Raw genomic sequence first — 21146 nt, 5'->3', positions numbered from 1 at the left:
AAAGGGTTTATCAAATTTAAAAATTGAAATTATAATTAATTTTAAAGGGTCTAATAAACGTAAGAATTAGAATGGACTAAGTAATACATAAACATGTCATTTATTCAAGTTCGAGTCTATTAACCAATAAGATTTTTCTCAACCAATATAAATAAATCATGATTCGATCTTTTACCAATAAAATTGACTACCTAAATTATTCTCAAAATCGTACTTGCCAATTTCATCGATGGCGCCCAAGGCCGAGAAGAATTTAAACTAGCTCGATACAACAAGAAGCCTACAACGACTTCTCGCCAGATTCAAACTGCTGAAAGACTTGTTCTTACTCGTGAACTTGCCAAACATCCTGTGTCTGAAAGGTTATGGTTACTAAGTTTACTAGCTCTTGAATTTACTTCTTTATCGTTTAATTCAGGGTTAGGGTTTGTCTATTTTTGGTAGTTAAAGTCTTCTTTCCATTTGCATGTAGATATTACATTTAATTTCATGTTATATCTTCAAGACCAATTGAATTGATTTATGCAAAAATAAGATTCTTTAAATTAAAGAGTGTTTATGTCATCCAAGATGATCAATGTGTTTAGCTGGTTTTGTTATTCAAACAGTAACAAAATCAAGATTAATGTGTTCAAATAGATGATAGTTTATTTTGTGGGGGAATGTTAATGAATTTGTTTATTGGGTTAAAAATATTTCTTATTTAGGTAATAAGAACATGACTGTTTTAATTTAATTTTTTATGTCAGAAAAAGGACTTTTAATCTTGGGCAATTTCTCAAGAGTTTAATATTTTTCTTCTTTTTTTAAATATAAATTGGTACCCATTTCATTTGAAAATCTAAATTGGGCTAAAATAACATAACCAAAATGACTACATGTATAATATATTGCTGCATAAAGTTGGAAGAAAAGACTTCATTTAAATACATGAAACTAAAACAAAGAGAAGACTCCATTTAAGTAAATATGAAACCAACAAAAATACTTAAAACAAAAACAAACAAAGTTCATTATAAGAACGAAACATATTAGGAGAAAGGACTTCATTTAATAACAGATTTAACTACATGAAACAAAAACGACTTCATTTAAGAAAATAATGTAAGGAGTTCGATTGAGAGAAATTTATAACAGTTTAATTAAATTAGTTTGAAATAATGAAACTACAAATAAATTTTATTAACAAAAATTATCAATTATTATGTACATTATAGTTAAAATGGTTTAATAACTAAATTATATATAAATATATATATTTTTTTAATTTTAAATAATAATTATGTATATAATAATATAATTGATAGAAATTTAAAATAGTAATGAAGGCTGGAATAAAATTAAAAACACATTTTTCTAATTAAGTAATTATGAATTACAATAGACTGGCCGCTGCCCTATTTATCTAGATTTTCCATCAATATACCGTAAACATAAACCGATTATACAAGAACAGGGTAATCTAAGCTGATTTCTTGGGAGATTTGGTTGCCTTGGATGGAGATTTCCCTTCATTCAATGCCTTGTCATTCTTCTTGGGCAAAAGAACAGGGTTAATATTTGGCAGAACACCGCCGTGAGCAATGGTAACTCCAGATAGCAACCTCCCCAATTCAACATCATTCCTCACCGCAAGCAGAAGATGCCTTGGAATGATCCTATTCTTCTTGTTATCCCTCGCTGCATTACCAGCTAACTCAAGAACCTAAACCCATAACAGAATACACAAATTCAAATCAAACCCATAAAACAGATACTAGATCCAGAGATTTAGATCGAGAATATACCTCAGCTGCCAGATACTCAAGAACTGCGGCCAAGTACACCGGAGCTCCGGACCCAACTCGTTGAGCATATCTTCCCTTCTTCAAGTAACGACCAACACGACCGACGGGGAATTGAAGACCGGCCTTTATGGACTTAGTCACCGATTTCTTCCTTGAATCACCTCCCTTTCTTCCTCCGGCGCCCTTCTTTGCTATTCCGGTGGTGGTTTCCATCTCTTTTACTTTGCAATCAAGATCAAATGCTATTCATTTTATTTTATGGGTTTCTGTTTATATATTGGGGGCAGTGTAAAGATTGATACTTTTGCGGGGGAGCGGGAGATGGGTTCTGGACCGTAGATAATATCTCATCATCCGACAGTGGATAGTGTTTACTATCGATCCGTGTAAAGGCTTGTGGACCAATGAGGAAATAGTACTGAGCTTATATTAACAATCTTATAAACTTTTATTTTGCCCTATATTTTTTATTTATTTCTAATCTATTCTTGTTAATGACTAATAGATTACAAATATTTCGAAGATATTTAATAAATTATTAAATAATATTATAATTTAATTTATAATAATACTTTATTCATAAATTATAAAAACTAGTTAAAAAGAAAAATATTTATTAATGTTAACGTAATACATATTACAAATTTAATTATCAAAAACTAACACTTTCATACTTTATTTTATAAATTTTATAGCTTTATTTATATATTATGTGTTATAATGGATAATAAAAATATAGTTAGTTGTCGTTAATTTTAAAAAGGTGTAATATTATTGTGATTTGCTTATATCTTTTATTAAGAATGTTATTTATAAAAAAAATAGTAATTAACTTGAACCTATATATATAATTATTAGATTTATAGGTTGAGAAAAAGTTCCACTTAGTATTAGAATTTACTATTTGAGTTCAATTTAATTTTTTATTTTTTAAAATTTATTTATTTATATTTAGACTCATTATTATATATATATATATATTTAAATTATTATTTTTATTAAAATATTTAAAATGTTATTTATTAATTGTATTTCATCAATTTTTATAATTTTACCGTTTTAACTGCACATTTATCTTTAAAAATAATTCATCTATAACAAAAAAAAAAATAATAATAATAATCATTTTATTTTGTTTATAAAGTCAAATTTTAATTAATAATAAGGAACAATCATCAATAAATGAAATAAGTCATGCATTCCACTTGTCTTTGTATATTTTTTTTAGAAAAGATGTAAGTCTGATTTTATTTTTTAGATCTTAATTGCGTTAACATCTTGTTCTAGGATTCCTATAACATAAAACCATAGCACAAAGCAACCTATACCCTATAATGAAAATTAGCATCACAACACAATTCTCCACTTGAGTGACTTTCAATCTTGATTGCATTAAAAACCCATCTCCATTTAGTAGGCATTGTCCTACCTCTACTTGCAATCACTTATTTTTGCCATGATCTCCTCCATGACTCGGTTTTGCTAAAGAGCACGCCATGGCTAATGATGCACTTGTTCATCTCCTCGTTCTTGTAAAACAGTTTTCAACCATCTTACTCCCTTAGAGTATCCAACAAACATACACTTCTTCGCTTTAGATCAAGCTTTTCATCCCGTTGGTGCATGTAAGTCACACATCCAAACACTTTCAAGTTGTCGAGTTTTGGAGGAGCTCTATTCCAAATTGCTTCCAGTGTCTTGCATTCTAATGCCGTCGATGGACAACGATTAATAAGATAAGCCACAATGTTAACCGTCTCACCAAAAAACCGCTTCAGTAGACAGACCTCAAACAACATACACTAGACACGCTCAAGTAACGTTATGTTCATTCGCTCCGCCAAGCCATTCTGTTGCGGTGTTTGTCGGACAATTTAGTGACGAACAATCCATTATTCCTTGATAAACTAATTGAACTTCTCGTTTAGGTACTCCAAAACATTATCTATTTAGAGCTTTATAACCTTCTTTCCGGTTTGAGTCTCTATCATCTTCTTCTACACCTTGAACTTAGCAAATGTCTCATTCTTGTGCTTCAAAATGTATACCCAAATCTCATGCGAACAATCATTAATGAATGTGATAAAGTACCAACCTCCACCTGGAGTTACATTCCTCGCCTCTCCTATAAGTCTGAGTGAACATAACTGAGTGTCTCCTGAGTCACCTCAACCAACCATCCAAACGTCACCCTTGTAGCTTTACAGTATATACACTTCTTGCAAAACTCCAAATTATCAAGTTTCTCCTTGCCAAAATAGCCTCTCTTACTCAGCTCCTTCAAACCCCTCTCGCTCACGTGCCCCAATCTCTTATGCCATAGACTCGTGGACGATATATATCGAGGCTCCACCATTGTCGCTATATCACCAACCAAAGTGTTGCATTGAAAGACATAAATACTCTTCTCTCGCACACCTCTCATTATCACTAGCGAACCCTTTGTGACCATCAATACGTTCTTCTCACCCTTCCATGCAAAACCAAGTTAGTTTAGTGAACCGAGAGAGATTAAATTACTCCCAAGGTCGGAGACGTGTCCTACATCTATCAATACCCTCTCGATTCCATCATGCGTCTTCAAACGCACTATTTCGATTTCCATCACACTGCAAGACTTGTTGTTACCCAACAAAATCTCACCCACCGAAATCTTCTCATATGTCTCAAACTAACTCTTTTTAAGTGTCATATAGAACGAACACCCGGAATCCATAATCCAACGCTTGTCGGACTGATTAGAGGAGACGGCGAGAACGTCCACACTTTCGTACCCATTTTTTACCTGTTAAGCAACCGCTGCTTCTCCTCTCTTATTCCTGTCATTACTTAAATCTGGACAATCTCGCTTAAAGTGCCCCTCCTTGTCACAGTTGTAGACCTTAGTAGATTTCTTCCCGAGAGACTTTAAACGCCTCTTCTTCTTGTTTTTATTGTCTCTCCTCTCGGTTCTCCCTCGAACCAAAAATCCATCTCCACTTACATTTTTATCTTCATTCTTCTTATTTTGGTCCTTCTATCTCAACGCACTCATCACATTATTGAGGATAAGAAGAATGAAGATCATGGGAGGGAGGAGCTTACCCTCAACATTGAAACGTCTCATACGACTTTGGTAAAGAACTCAAAAACATCAACGCCTTATCCCCATCCTTGTATTTGTTCTCGATGTTTTCCAAATTAAGGAGAATCTTGACATAATTGTCGAGATGCGTTTACAAGTCCTTCCCCTCAGCCATTCTAAACTTGAAGAATCGCTACTTGATGTAGATCTGAGACGATATATAATGTCTTAGTCATATACAAATACTCCAACTGAAGTCACACATCTATTGTCGTCGTGACACTAACAACCTCTCGCATCACCTTATCACTAAGACTAAAAATCAAGGTGTTATAGGCCCGTTCCAACACCTCCATCTTTTTCTCCGCGTCCATCGAGACCGATAATTGCGATTCCCCCTCGAGTGCTTTAGCAACTCCCATGTTGCTTAAGTGTGCTCTCATCTTCATCTTCTACAATCCAAAGTCCTTCGTCCCATCAAACTTCTCGATATCAACCCTAGAAGATGATCCCATCTTAAATCTTCAAAACAATTCACCGAATCAAGAAAAAAAACTCACCAAAAAATCGAACCACGACTGCCTTAGCCCAACTTGGCTCTAATACTAGTTTGTGGTGATTAATCAAAATAATAACAACCATAGCGGAATGCAAAACAATAGCGTAAAAGTAAGAAAGAACGAAATAAAAATACAAGAGTTTTACCCAGTTTCGGACCAAAAATGTTCTACGCATTGCTTTCGGAGAATCGATTTAATAGAGTTATAATAGAGATTACAAACTCTAACTCTCTCTGTTTGTTTTAGGTTTTAGTCTCACATCACTCTTCTCGTTTACAATTTATATATATAGGCTTTTAGAATTCACATTTAAGGTAAAGATCACGTAATATCTTTGACATCTACAACATTATATGATCTCGTAACAATTTAGTTGACAATTGCATAATAATACGATTTGATTGACATATTCACCATTATGTGATTTAATGTCTTTTTGAATCAAACAAACAATCGCACATATATTTCTTCCTTTTTTTTGTACCTAACATTGAGGCACACCAAATTAGTCCTCAAAATCATAGTCTCAATTAAACAAAGTAACTTTAATTGCATCCCTTTCATTGTCACTTGTTTCCTCTTTTTCGACATTTTAATTGTTCGCAGTGCCTTAAAAGAAGTAAAACTGGATAAACAGTTTCAATGTTGCCTTGTGATCCTCTATTTATACATTAATCAAACTATCACTAGTCTCACTTTACATTTTCATTATTTTATACATTATAACAATAATGTATAATAATATATCTATAAGATATTATAACCTAAGGTTTATATATTAAACATAATTTATAAAATTCAATATATCATCCCATACATTCTTTTTCTCTATTCTAATAGTTATCAATAATACTGTTGTGATTTTATTGATTTAATTCTATGAGGCATTGAAGAAATCAGATTACATTCATCAACATCAAATGACTTCTCGAGATGAGTTTGTAGTTTTTTAGAAAAACAATAATAAACATGTGAGTTTCAATACATTAATTAAAACACATATTTTCAAATAAATTACTCTAATATTTTCATGTTCATAAAAATCAATATATATCCATATCCTAAGTCTTAACTAGAGAAATATAAATACGTACAGTATTAAAAGGAAATAAAGAGTTAATTGGAACCCATTTATTATCATCGTACCTTAATTCTTACTTGGTGCTTCTCCAATATGATTTTTCTTTCTTCTCAATTTACAATCTAACAATTATATATATAGGTTGAAATTAATTACTTTTTTTTTCTATAAATAATATTACAAATTTCTTAAATATAATAATACCAAATCACAAATTAAGATGATACTCAATTTATTTCTATAAATATTAATTATTAAAACTTCCTTAATTAAGAGTTAGTTAATTAACCATATTTTAAATTTGATAGTTTATTATACATAATACTAGGTATCTAGTTTAAGGAATAACAAAAAACTCATTTAACCTACTAGGATAAATGTAAAAAATAAAAAGAAGCATCATATTGTTAATTAGTACCAACATAGTGCAAAAATAAAAGTTTATAAAATTGTTATTATAAATTAGTCATATAGAATAGAAGATTTCATAGTATAGTTAATTATAAAGGAACAAATTTAAGGTGGACAAAATATATAACATTTTTGCAATATATTTATTTAATGTTTGATTGTTATTTATTTAAATGATAGTAATAATGTTGTGACTTATAATTTTTTTTATAAATATAATATTGATATTTATTTCGATTGAATGAAAATTCATCATTTTCAAAAGAATGTGAAAATGCTTTCAACTATTTTTCAACCAAATTTTACACAAGTATTAGAGATACAATTTCCATGTATTTAGGAATGAGTTTTTAGTTTCTTGTGCTCTATATACAATCCATCATAAAACCAAATTGTTGAATTATAATATACTAACTCAAGTTTCAATATTTTCTCCAAATCATTTGATAATTCTTCTCTCTATTATGTATTTCTGTTTTTATAAACACTTGAAACAAAATAAAATTATGGAAACTACATTCCAACTAGGTTGGTCAGCTAGCAATACTAAAACGCATTTTCACTATCTTGGTCGCGCTAGCCAAAAGGAACTTAGAGCGCGAAGATGGGTGAAATAATCGTGCATGGCAAGTAGAGCATGAGCGGATTGTCGAGTAGTTAAAATCCAATGCATTTGTTGGAGGGTTTGCTGCCTTAGGTTGTCACCCTAACCAAATTTAAGACACCATTAGTACATTTATTTGACAAAACAACATATCACATATGGATAATAGACAAACAATAATGGTTTTGCAACTAGATTAACATCAATTTATTTGACAAAACAATTTAAAAAATCATAATAAATAAAAACCTTGACAAATTTGAAAACACAGTTTATTGAGTTGGAGTTGAGTCTGAATATGAATTTGAAAGAGAATACGCATGGACAAATTATGAATATATATCTAATTAAGTTAGGTTAAGATGTCGTATAAGACAGCATCATAAGAATGAAAAACAATTACCTGATGTATAAATTCTTCAAGTGCTCCTAGCTTCCTTATGGCCATAGCCATTTGACCCATATAGTTTGCAACATTCCCAGATGAACCAGACAATGTCTGTGCTAAAGATCGTTGCAAAGCGTCCATTCCGTCAGAAAGTGTATCTTCTGCCTGCTGAGAAGTATCCTGCAAATTCCTTAATGAAGCCCGTTGATGTTCTGTCAAAGACTCTATTCGCTTCACCAGAATCTGAAAAATTGAAAATTTCTAAATTAAAATTGAAGAATGCTCGAATAAGAAGAATTACATCTAGTTATACATGTGGTAGGATATTTTTTTAAAATAAAACGACTTAATGTCATTTTATTAAAAAACTCAAAAGTGGGAGAGAATCACAAATCCTAATTTTGATTAAAACAAATGAGTAAAAAATAGAAAACATACAAAAACTACAGCATTAACAGTCTGATTCAAATGAGAAATTTGATCTTTGATTATACCACCGTTTATTTAATGTGAAGGATAGTTATTCCACCATTTTGCGGGTTTTCTCTATTTTCATTCATCTTCCTCACGAGGTACCGTTTACACTATACCAATTCCAATTAATATTCTTTCTAACAAAAATTGACAAATATATCAAATATTCATATTATTACAAAAATTACATAAATTTAAACTCATTTTCCATAACCCAAACCAAACAATGGTTATTCAAATAACACATAACTAACCCCACTATATAACACACATAAATGTGAGTCTAAGAATTGATTGTCAACGACTATTTTTATAGTTTTATGTAATTATAGTTTATTTAATTATTAGTGGACTTCAACTTGTATCTATAAGTAGTTTAGGATTTTTGACATAATCTACTCATTTAAAAGAGTTGTTTGTAAGCGTTGAAATACAACCCTTAAGACTTCTTAAAAGAATCAATAATCGAAATCAACATTATATACCATCTTACTACCATCTTATTATAACTGTCTAACCTTTAGAAGCTCTGAAGAACGAAAGCCACCCAACCACAAGAAACACCTCTCAGCAGGGGTGGTCCACATGCCAGATAATATATGTAAAACGTCTACTTTTGTTGCGTTGGCTTTGAGCCTGAAAATATCATTGTAGTGTGCTATTACATCATTAATAACACTTTGAACTTCTGCATCACTTGTATAGACATTTACTGCTGATCTAAGATCATTCATGTGCACATTTTGCTCTTCAAGCCATCGAGCATATTCCATGTCAAACGTTAATGGTGCCCCTGCAAATTATTACTTTGTTAGATAGAGTTCTTGATTTAATGCATTTAAGGTTCTTGATTTTAATCGCTACCATTTCCATTTGTTGAATGAGATTGGTCACTGGAGTTTGATATAACGATTCTCTACAAAATACACATAAAGAAATAAAGATGATGAAGAGAAAAGGGGATGAAAGTATTTTGTTTTCTTGATTATGTAATTCTTGTTTCTTTCAATGAATAATGAAGAGTTTAAATACCATTTCTACTAGTTGAATGAGATTGGTCACCGGAGCTTGATATAAAGATTGCTTAAGAGACCTGAGAATTGAGGATCAATAATAAACAGAAAAGAGATAAAGAAGAAGAAGAAGAAGAGAACAAGAGATGAAAGCTTTTTGTTTTCTTGATTATGTAATTCTTGTCTCTTTCAATAAATAATGAAGAAGTCATTTTGCTTATTTAAGTCATAATTTGGTTAAATAAGCCCTGAGAATTAAGGATGGAAAGAGATAAAAAAAAATAAAATCGTTACTCGTTATGTTATCGAACTCGTAAGTCATAAAGAAAGAACGATTAACTTCTAGACAACAGACTTTTCAGAATGAATTTCAGGAAAACTTCGTAATAATAACATTACGAACATATGTATCGTGAAAAATATATGGATGAAAACTTTTTATTTTCTTAATTATTTAACTCTTCTCTCTCAATAAATAATGAAGAAATTATTTTGCCTATTTATAGACACCATATTAAATTATATCTTATTTAAGGCATAATGTTAAAAAATGTGACAAAATAATATATTCATCTTCACTAAAATTTTTCAATATATATATAGTGTGCTCTAATTATGCAAGTTATCCCCAATTCAATAGTGTTATACTGTGATTGAGCATTTGGAACAAATACATTATTTTAGGTCTTTTTATTTATAAATCATAAACAAAAAGGTTTTATAATTTTTTACTGAAAAATTAAATAAGTTATTATATATAAAAATTTAACTTTATTAATTAGAAGTATTTATCATAACTATGACTTAATTTATGGAAAAAAAGTATAAGACATGCATGGAAGATACTATATAATATTATTTGGAAAGTTTGGGAACTTAAATTAAATTAATCAAATATTAATATAATCTAAAATATCTTATTTAAATGATTAAGTTCGGCCTTTACATGCTTTTACATCTTTTATTTTAGCACGATATGTCACATCTTGTTAATATAATAAAAAATAAATATTTTTTTTTAAAATAATATATAAAATATATAAAAACTTAATATTATAATATACTAATTTTATAAATATTTCAACTTATATATTTTTAAATATTTTAAAATAATAATTAAAAATAGTTTTAATCATTGTGCTTTACAACGTTATTTCTCTTTATATCTTAATTTATTTATTTTTAAATTTAATTTTTTTATCTCTTTTTGAAAAGAAAAATGATAGAGGCAATGAAAGCAAGACCACGAATTCGACGTGGCATATCATGACGTCGCCCCACGTCAACCATTTAAAAAAAAGATATTATATATATATATTTTTTTATATTTTGTCTTTATTTTCCTTCATTCTTTCACTCTATTTTCTTTAATACCTTCTTCGACGTCTCTTCAGCTCCATCTCTTCGTTTTTGGCGATTGATTTCTTCCTTTCAAACTATTTATTCGGCAAAACCTCTTATTCAACATCTTCTTCTTCCTTCTGCTTCAATCAATGATTCAAACTATTTATTCAACGTCTTTTTCCTTCTTATTCAATCAACAATTCCAACTATTTCTTCGACGTCTTTTCATTCTTCAGCAGCTTAAAAGTTTGAAAAGGTAAGTCTTCAAGTCTCTTCTTTCTATTATTTTCTGTTTGTTTTCGTTTCTTCTCTTCATTTTCGTTTTTGTTTTTACTCTTCATTTTCACTTCTCTTCGTTTTTTGTTCGTTTCTTTTTCGTTCAAAATGGTAAGTCTCCTATGTCTCTTCGTTTTAGGAGGGTAAAACTGCATTCACCAAGTCTATCGAAAAGACTCAAATGTAAAATCCCGAATATTCCTACATGCATGATCTGCTCTTATTTGGATGTGTCTCGAAAATGTATATCTCTGGGATGATTTTATTTAGCAATTATGGTTTAGTGATAAGTGTTTTGCGATTAGGGTTTCGCAATTAAGTTTTTAATAGATTTTTGGTTGGAGCTAGTGAAAATGTGCATATTTGAGATTAAAATTTCCCGAAAGTATTCATATTCAAGACGTTTATGTCCCGAATATTAACATTTTCGGGATGTTTTCTATCGAAATTGTTCATATTCAGGACATAACATCATGAAGATGAACACTTTTGGGACATAACCGTCCCGAATATGAACACTTTCGGAACATAAACATCCCGAATATAAACACTTTTGGGACAATTTTCTCCTGAACTGTCACCAATAACATTCAAATTTACATATTTTTATCACATACACTTATTTTTAAGTTCAAATACATTTAGCGCAGTTCATTTATTTGTTTTTTTAGATATCGTTTGGTACGTAATATTATTTATATGGATACAAGCTGTAAGGAGATATAAGTTATATGGGGTATTAAGATATATAAATTATATAGATTACATGTGTTTGATTAGAAGTATGAAAGATGTATAAATTGTATATGTTTTATAATTTTTTGTTTTGTTGGTGGTATAAGAAATATAATAAAAAGAGTAAAAGACTCTTTTACCCTTACATTTATATAAACTATTTTAATTATTATTTAATATTGATCTTATTTTAGTTTTTATTATTAATTATATTTAAATTAATAAAAATAATATTTAATTATCATATGAATATTTTAAAATAACAATAATATTATATGATTACATAAATCAAGTGGCATCATAACAGAATTATTAGATAATTATCGCATCATGTGTGTTTTAGAAATGATAAGAAAAATATAGTCCACATGTCATTGATTGATTATGTCACAATGAACAAAAATGACCACAAACGGTAAACGACAATGGGTTGTTTCATCTGTATCTTTTATCATTCCTAGACCAAAATGACCAACTGATAAGGTGAAGGATGAAAAATTAATGGACAAAGAAATGCTTGGATGTGGTTAATCATGTGACAGTTATGGGTCATATTCTTCCTCCATCATTAAACGCAAATATGTTACACCAAATTAATTATCTCATTTTCATATGGTTAGAAAACAATATCACATTCACATATCTATAAACTTCATTTTATTGTACACAATTCTTTATATAAAATAGATACATTATATTATATTTAAACTTGATAACATGATTTGTAAGTTCCACAAACTATATAATTATCAAAATATTATATATGCCTACATGTCTATATAATATGACCTATTTGTTATCCCTTCTTTTAGCCTAGCGACAATAAAATGTGGATATTCTCATCCCTAAGGTCCTGAGTTCAAGCCCGTCATACGACAAATTCTGTGTCTGGTTAAATGGTTATGTGTGTTTGAGGGCTACATGATTAATTCGTTTTCCCCCAAAAAAATATGACCTAATGGTCTAAAAAATATACAACAGTGCATATTTTGCAAGTATAAAAGTGACATGTTATACTTTACTATTAAAAATAAGTATTGCAACTCTATTATTTCTTAACTAGTCAAATGAGAAAGTCTTTCGATGAACAATAACCTGTCGGCATTAAATCATTTCACATACTTACACTCTTTTCGTTGATAAATCATGGTGGTAACTTTGTTTAGAAACTAATACAGTTAAATTCTCTTATGCCTTTGTACAATATTATCTCATTGTGACACCTTCATATATGCCATCATATGATCAAATTTACTTATTTTATCTTTTCTTCCTTCTTCCACATTACTAGTTCTTGTATTACTGATCCCATTAGAGGTTCTTTTTTAGCATCTTGATGCTCCATATCATCATTTCTAACTTCATTATCCACTGTTATCATTGCTTCTGTAGGCCCTTCATCAAATTCTTTAGTCGCTCTATCTTTTCCAAACACAATACCCTAATCCTCATAAAATGGAAGAGTTTTGTCTCTCAGTCCATGTGCATTAGGATCACCTTAGTTAAAATAAAATTTATAAAATATAAAACTACACTAAAAAAATTAAATGCAATATTGACTAAAAATAATTTACCTTTACATGTGATCTCAAACAACATCAGCATCACAAGTAATGCTTTTGTCTATATCATTCCATCTAAATCCTGATAAAGTACGCATTTGTTCAATAGTAGTGTATATTCTTTTCCAAACCTTAATTTTTTAGTCAATATGTGGCGTAGGGCGTATGTCAGTACTAGGAAACGCAACTACCATTTTGTCGTACAAAACATTTAAATATCCTAATTGAAATGTGTTATATGTCTTCATTCCTAAGCTTACAATATCTTTTAATGCTCAAATAAGAACTTGTTGTTTTTTGTTCGTCCAACTTATTTTACTAATCTTCCCTTTCCCTCTTTTATTAATTTGATGAGCATGTGGATCATCATCTTGACTATCCATACCTAAGAATTCATAACATAAAAGATAATATGAAACATAACAAAAACAGATAGTATTAAACAAAATAGAATATAATTTTTCTACTACAATCAAAACACATAGTATTAAACAAAACAAAATTTCAAGTTACAACATTCAAATATAAAAATTACACATAAATATCTATATTATACTCCCACGACTTCTTCTTAGTTTTTCTTTAAGAAACATTGTCTTGGCTAACTTAATTCTCCATTGTGCCCAATCATCAGATGTCTCTATGGTACTTATTATATCCAATTTGAGGATTCAAGTGTTGTAGAAGTTCTTCGGTTAGTAATTCTTCCATATGATCTATTGACATTTCTCTTCTTATATAATTATGTAATAGACAACATGAAATAATTAAGTGACATTGTGTCTTAATTGGATAAAAAAATAGGATTTCTTAGTACCGTCCATCTAAGTTTGAGCAAACTAAATGACATTTCTATAACATTTCTTGCAGCAAAATGCTTCATGCTGAAAAATTCTTCAAAATTAGAAGGTGATCGTCCAATACTCCAAGATTCTAAATGATACTTATAACCTTTAAACGGTGTTAAAAAGCCATCTCCGTTTGTGTATCTTGCATCTATTAAGTAATAATAACATGTGTAAATGTAGCTATCGATTAATATTTCTATTAAATTTTTGTAGTAGCATATAGTCATATATATATATATATATATATATTACCTCGAGAAATTTTTAAACCACAATTTATATTAGTTACATCTCTTAGAACTTTACTATTAGCAAAAAAAACATTCCCAAGCAGGTAACACATAGATGAACATCATATCATGAGAGCAAATTCCAAGCATATTTGTTGTAATTTGTCATTTTTGATTTTTATACCTTACTTTCATATCTTCACCCACATTTACATAAATATATGTTCCATTTAGAGCTCCTAAACAATTTTATTTAATGTATACAAAATCATTAAAAACTTTCATGATGTCTTTTGTTGAGAATGAAACATTTTTATTTACCTTAAACCATTTCCACCTTTCATTTGTATGAGAATTTTGCAAAGGCGCTGGCTTTTTAAGAATATCAGCTTGAAGACATATAAGGATTTTCAATACTTCATGTACATATTTACTAGTAGTCCATCCGAAACAAAAGAATGGAAATAAAACATTCCTTATCTTAATGCGATGAGCTAGAATATAGAGAAATGTAGCTATTTTTTCTTCTAGAGACACACTTTTAGAGTGAGATATAAGGTTGCATAAAGAAGGAAAGTTTTTTTTATCCATTCTTAACAAGTTAATACATGTAGTATCGTTGTATTTTGTTATCCTATTTATTATGGTTGTTCTAAGTTGTGCAAGAATGATAGATGGATGAATACAATGAAATGTAGATTGATATATCTCATAGACAAATATCATAACCATGTTTAGCAAACAACAAAATTCATGTTCATTTTTATAGTTTCAAAAACTATACACATTCTATTATTATTGTCATAATCAACTACTTTATCATTGTCATATTCAACATCACTAGCATCCATCTATTAGTCAGAATTAAAAACTAATATTATTAAAAAAATAACGTGATACTAAAGTTATCTATAAAGATTAGCATCTATTACACATAATTAGATACTATAATATTAAAGTTATCTATTATATATAATTGGAGAATGTAATACTAAAATTATCTATTACATATAATTGGAGACTGCAGTTACACATTGTTAAAAGTAGTTGTAGTTATCAATACACATATATTTTAGTTACTATTACAAAGATCATATAGTTACTCTTATAAAAATTATATAGTTACTTCATAAAGATCATAAGTTACTCCTATAAAAATTATACAGTCCTATAAAAATCTTATAGTTTATAATATATTTTCAGTTACTCCTATAAAGATTAACATCTATTACACGTTCGAGTCGGTAATACTAAAGTTATCTATTACACATAATTGGAGATTGTAGTTACACATAGTTGGAGACGGTAATTGTAGTTATCATTACACATATTTTCAGTTACTCTTATAAAGATCATATAGTTACACATATATTTTTAGTTATTCTTATGAAGATCAACATCTATTACACATAGTTGGAGATGTAATACTAAAGTTAACTATTACACATAGTTGGATAATATAGTTATCATTACATATATATATATTTCCAGTTACTCCTATAAAGATCAATTACTCATATAAAGATGATCATCTATTTATAAATACTTATATAGTAATACTAAAGTTCAACATCCTGTGTTCTTTTATGAATCAGTCTTTTTGAATGGTGTATGGGTAAAACTTAACTCAAATCAAATATATCAAACTTGTATTGTAAAATTTTATAAATATCTAATTTCTGAGCAAATAAAAGAATATTCTATTTCATTTAATATTCACTATATAAAGAAATATTGTAAAAACATGCTTACTTGATGATGTTAGGAGTATTGACGCTGATAGAAAACTATTATTTTTCAAATTCGTTCTCAGATTAGGTTTCAAAAACTTTACTTCGTTCACCACTACTGTATATGTGTTTGATTAGGTTGAAGATGAAGACGTCCAACCACCACCACCACCACCTCTTCTTCGTTCGATTTAGGATTGATCTTGAGATTGAATTTCTGAGATGTTCATCTTATATTTGCATATTAGGTTGAAGAAAAAGAAATTAATAAATATTATTTTTTTGGAAAAACAACTTATCGTCATTTTATTAAAAATTCCACAAAAGGGAAAAAACTGACATGACTTGTTCGTATCAAGCTAGAAAAACCTAGACTTGATTTAAAAGAAAAATACATAATTGAAATACAAGCATACAAAACTACACGTTTATGACATTATTACAAAACTATCAATCTTTTATCTTGCCTTAAAATGTGCGATTGCGTGACTTCATCGTATGGGATTTTCCTACCTTGGCAAAAGCTCCAATTTCACTCGTTTGTGGGAATTTGCCCCCACATTTTCATAAGGGAGCCACAATCAAACATAATATCCTTCCAAACTTCGTCCATATTTCTTCTAACCCTTGCATACACTCTTGCATTTCTTTCAACCCATAAATGATAGATGATTGAAGCAAATCCACACTTATATACGCTTGCTGGGAATTGATTGCCATTTTCCTTAACAAGAGCAATTTCTTTAATATCAATTCACTCCCTCACAAACATAGAAATACCCATAGTTGAGGAAAACATACCCCAAATCGAACTAGAAAATGGGAAGCCCCCTAATAGATGACTGATGTACTCTTCGTTTCCTTCACACAATAGACAACTTTTATCCGGGATATCCACATATTTCTTAATCTAATCCGATTCCTCGTATTCAATCTCCCACTAAACACTTACCATAGTATGAAATGTTGCCTTGGAATAACTTTCGAAGACCAAACTATTACATGGATAAAGTTTGAAGAGAGATAAAATAAAAATGTTTATTGAGAAAGATAATTTATATCTAAGGTTAAATATGTAAAGTAAAAATTAGTAAAATTTATGCCTACTCCTATTAGTTATAATTTTATACAGCATTTGAGGTGTAATTTATACTTATTATAAATACTGTAGATATAAACTTTATAACCAAACAACTCAATAACTTTACTATACATATTATTATCATATATCTACATTGTTATACTTACAACTAAACAAAGTCTTAGAGAATATAAAAAGAATGCCCAAAAAGAGACATTAGCTACATCAACTACAGAGAGTGTAGCTACAACTACAGTTGAACCCTCCCAAAAAAGAAAAAAATCTTGCCACAATATGTTTTTGACTAGGACCTCATCGATGGGCCTTTGAAATCTTATTGAACGACTAACTAATGAAAAAAAAGAGGCTGTGTAGGCCATAAACTTCGGAGGTCTTATATCACTTCGTCTTTCTAAATGCCCTAGTGAACTCTCTCGATACCTTGTTAGATCATTTGACTTTAGTAGGTGTGCGATAATCCTACGAAGTAACGATGCAGTAAAAATAGAAGAAGATGATGTTCAGTACGTATTGGGCATCTCTAGAGAGAATATAGAGATTGTAGAGTCTATGGGAAACGAGACTCGATGCCCCAAGCACTATATGAAGTTGATGGAGTGAAGGATTAAATGGGAAATTATACATAACAGTGGCTCTCCTAAAATGACCGAAATGCAAGAGAAAATCTTGGAGAATAGAACAATTGACAATCATTTTAAGATGGATTTTGTATTATATGTTTTCAGTAGCTTTCTATGGACCACGTAAGAGTCAACATTCTAGGTATATAGTTAATCCTAAAACTTACATTTCAAAGCATCATTCATTCTTATACACTTTTATGCATTGTTAATAATCCTCAAATCTATTTTTGTACATGTAGGTTTAAGATTCTCAAATTTATTTTTAATGTTGAAAATAGCCAAAATTTTAATTGATGCAAATTCGTACTTAAGTGATTAGTTAATTCATGCGATAAGTGGAAGAATAACGAAAAAAGTCATTTCCATGGACCGCATACATTTCTTCTTGTAAATAATCTTTGTCATCAATATTTTATTTTGGTGGTTTATTCAAATACAAATGTTTCTAACAAATTAAATATATATTTTCAATTGTTCTACTTGTGTAGGGTCTACAACCCTGAACTCCAAATACTTCACGAACAACGATTTTCGATATTGTCATGTTGGAATGACAGTAGAATGAAAAAAAAGTTGGACAAAGAATTGGTACATGGAGGATTCAGACTTGGGAGCGATGTTAGACGCCTTTCACATCTACCTCCACTTTTAAACACTCAACATATGCCATATGACGAGGAGGTGTCTTTACATGAGACAAGGAAATATGAGATGCATGAGACAAAGAGATATGAGGGAGTGCCTTAACATGAGACAGTGACAACCACTAAGATTGCAAAGCCTAAAAATGTAGCGCATTAGAAGGCAATACTACATATCGTAGAGGATGAGGATGAGGTTGACATAGGGCCATGGAAGCTTGTTAGTGATGCATTCATGCTGATTGCTACATCTATTATTAAAACAATCACACGTAAGTGTTGGAAGGTGTAAGCAATTTAGCATAAAAAATGGGACATAAGGCCTATGTGCAAGTCCTACATTCAAGTCTTATACGCTGATATGTGCAAAGACAAATATCTCATGGATGCCCTCCATAAATTATTTACAAAGACACCCGAAGTGGTGGTTAGAGAAACGGGACCCCAAGTGAAGGTTGTAGTACAAAATCTTCTGTAAATGGTGGTGTTTTGTGGTGAAGTAAAAGAATAACACTAAGCAAAAAAAATGGTCAGAACTAGGGCCAAGCAAAAAAAACTAAGAGGAAGATGAAACTTCCGAAGGCCCTTCAATATCCCTATATGATAACCAGAACGGACAAATATTCAATTTACTTTGAAAATGTCAACATAGAAGACCCATATAGAATCATAATGGAGTTAATTTTTTTAAATGAATTGGAAATGTAACACCCTTAGAACTCTTCATAGTATTTATAATGTATTTTCTTCCATTTTTTTCTAGTAAATAAGTATTATTCAGGACATAGCATACTACCATCAGCAAATTTCATTTTCTTTCAATGAAAAATCAATGCTATGTGGGTTCCCATAAAAATAATTTTCTTCTCTATAGCCTCTTCTGTAAGCTTTTTTTTTTTATATCTGATGTTCTTTTCATGGTTGTTTATTATTTTTTTTAATCTGATGGTCTTATTGTGACGTTAATTTGTAGAGTGCATATATGAGCCCAAATTATTTTTGCTACACTTAAAGATGAAATGAGAATATTCAATATATCAACGGAAGACTTAAAGAAGACTAACATTGTAAGTAACCCATCCAATATTTTAACATATCATCTGAATACTTAAAGACGGCTCACATGCATCTTCGAATGAGACTTTACAGAACTTCTTCCCAATTTTATGTAGTGATCAATTTTATGTGTTCTGCATTAATATGTCAAAGAGAGAAATCCAAATCATGAAAACCTTCCATTTACAAAAGATTTAGAATGGGAAGAAAAATATTTCACAGCTCACACATTGGTAATAAGTTGAACTTTCTCTAATAAATATTGTTGTTACAATAATTTAAACAACGTTAAATCATATGCATTCCTAGGACGTGAAGAATAATTATTTAAAATAAAATGTAATACAACCGATTTTTAAAAGTCAAATTTATAAGTAGATACCGTTATTAAAACGAGTACGGAAGATGAAGCTCGTAAGCCCTTTCCGAGTATCACCAAACTACGAACTAAAAAAAACTTTGGTCAATACGTTTGTAGACGTATTCTACTTTTATTGATTTTCAAAAATCAATTGGTGACTTTGTTTCAAATAAATAATCTTTTAAATTAATTATTTTTAATTAATTTAAAACAACGAATTTCTAAAAAATCAAATTGTGATTTGATTATCGCAAATACTCAAATTATTTAAAATTGAACCACAAATTAATTATCTTTCATTAATTTCAAAAGTTATAGGGGATCATTTAATAGTCTTTTAAAATAATGTTTTATTTTATAAAGAAAATTTATGATACGCAAACCGATGTTGAAAATTCTCAAACCTCGAGTTTTTCCACGAAAACCGAACAAAGGGTTTTTTTGGGATTACATATCTCAAATTTAATTGAAATTATTATTTTTGTTATTCTAATATAATTGTTTTTAATATTTATTCGAAATTATGATTAGGTCTAACAATATTTAATCATAGACCAAAATTCATTAATGGATTTAGGTATTGGTTAGTCCTACATACATTACAATCAATATTAATTATTATTTTTGGGCTTACTATTACTTTTGAATAAATAATTTAAACATTCTTGCCATAAATATAAATTTTATTGTTAAAAAAAAGTAAATTGTTTATGATTAATATGCTAGTTAAGAAATATTAAAATGTATTTAAATTAAATAAAAGTAATTAGTAAAACTAGCAGGTAGTCCGTGCATTTGGACGAGTAATGATATAAAGACCAAGGAAAAAATTACGATAAAAATGTGATAGCATTTTTAATTTACTCTCACATATATATCCAAATTAACACAACTCTCGACCTGACACCCGGACACTTTAAAAATTAAGCATCATTATATATATATATATATATTTATATATATATATATATATTAGTTAGTTAAAAAGTTGAACTTATATTGTTAAAACGTCTTGCATTCATCAAATTTTGTGTTGAATTTAAAATATAAAGTCTTATTAGCCTAGTTAGTTAAAGGGTTGTACTTGTTTTTGTTAGGTTGCGAGTTCGAAACATACATATAGCATTTTTTGTTTTATTTTTAACCGTTTTAAGTTTTTGGGCGGGTCAACCCACAATCCGACTCAAGTATCCATTTACTCTCACATATATATCCAAATTAACCACATCTCTCGACCCGACAATTCAGACACTTTG

General features: G+C 29.4%; 2 protein-coding genes across 2 annotated transcripts; both read right to left on the bottom strand.

The window, feature by feature from the left end:
- Positions 1 to 1330: 1330 nt before the first annotated feature.
- LOC124942372 (probable histone H2A.1) lies at positions 1331 to 2037 on the bottom strand. Its single transcript, XM_047482859.1, has 2 exons — positions 1788 to 2037; positions 1331 to 1705 (listed from the first exon to the last, which is right to left on the bottom strand). Exons 1-2 carry the CDS (start codon positions 1998 to 2000, stop codon positions 1463 to 1465), a joined length of 456 nt encoding a protein of 151 aa, XP_047338815.1. The 5' UTR covers positions 2001 to 2037; the 3' UTR covers positions 1331 to 1462.
- Positions 2038 to 7465: 5428 nt separating this feature from the next.
- LOC124943693 (transcription factor TGA2.2-like) lies at positions 7466 to 16827 on the bottom strand. Its single transcript, XM_047484169.1, has 5 exons — positions 16743 to 16827; positions 9402 to 9452; positions 8888 to 9162; positions 7911 to 8138; positions 7466 to 7609 (listed from the first exon to the last, which is right to left on the bottom strand). Exons 1-5 carry the CDS (start codon positions 16825 to 16827, stop codon positions 7466 to 7468), a joined length of 783 nt encoding a protein of 260 aa, XP_047340125.1.
- Positions 16828 to 21146: the final 4319 nt, after the last annotated feature.

This window comes from Impatiens glandulifera, chromosome 6, assembly GCF_907164915.1.
Source record: "Impatiens glandulifera chromosome 6, dImpGla2.1, whole genome shotgun sequence".
In the NCBI taxonomy this organism is placed as follows: Eukaryota; Viridiplantae; Streptophyta; class Magnoliopsida; order Ericales; family Balsaminaceae; genus Impatiens; species Impatiens glandulifera.
The sequence above is the reverse complement of the archived record's forward strand: the minus strand, read 5'-3'. Positions and strand labels throughout refer to the sequence as shown.

Coding starts and splice junctions, on each gene's coding strand:
- LOC124943693 (XM_047484169.1), bottom strand. CDS start 16,827: ATGGCAATCAATTCCCAGCAAGCGTATATAAGTGTGGATTTGCTTCAA. Junction 9,163..9,401: donor TCATTCAACTAGTAGAAATG/GTATTTAAACTC, acceptor AATAATTTGCAG/GGGCACCATTAACGTTTGAC. Junction 7,610..7,910: donor TTGAAGAATTTATACATCAG/GTAATTGTTTTT, acceptor AAATTTGGTTAG/GGTGACAACCTAAGGCAGCA.
- LOC124942372 (XM_047482859.1), bottom strand. CDS start 2,000: ATGGAAACCACCACCGGAATAGCAAAGAAGGGCGCCGGAGGAAGAAAG. Junction 1,706..1,787: donor TTGAGTATCTGGCAGCTGAG/GTATATTCTCGA, acceptor TTATGGGTTTAG/GTTCTTGAGTTAGCTGGTAA.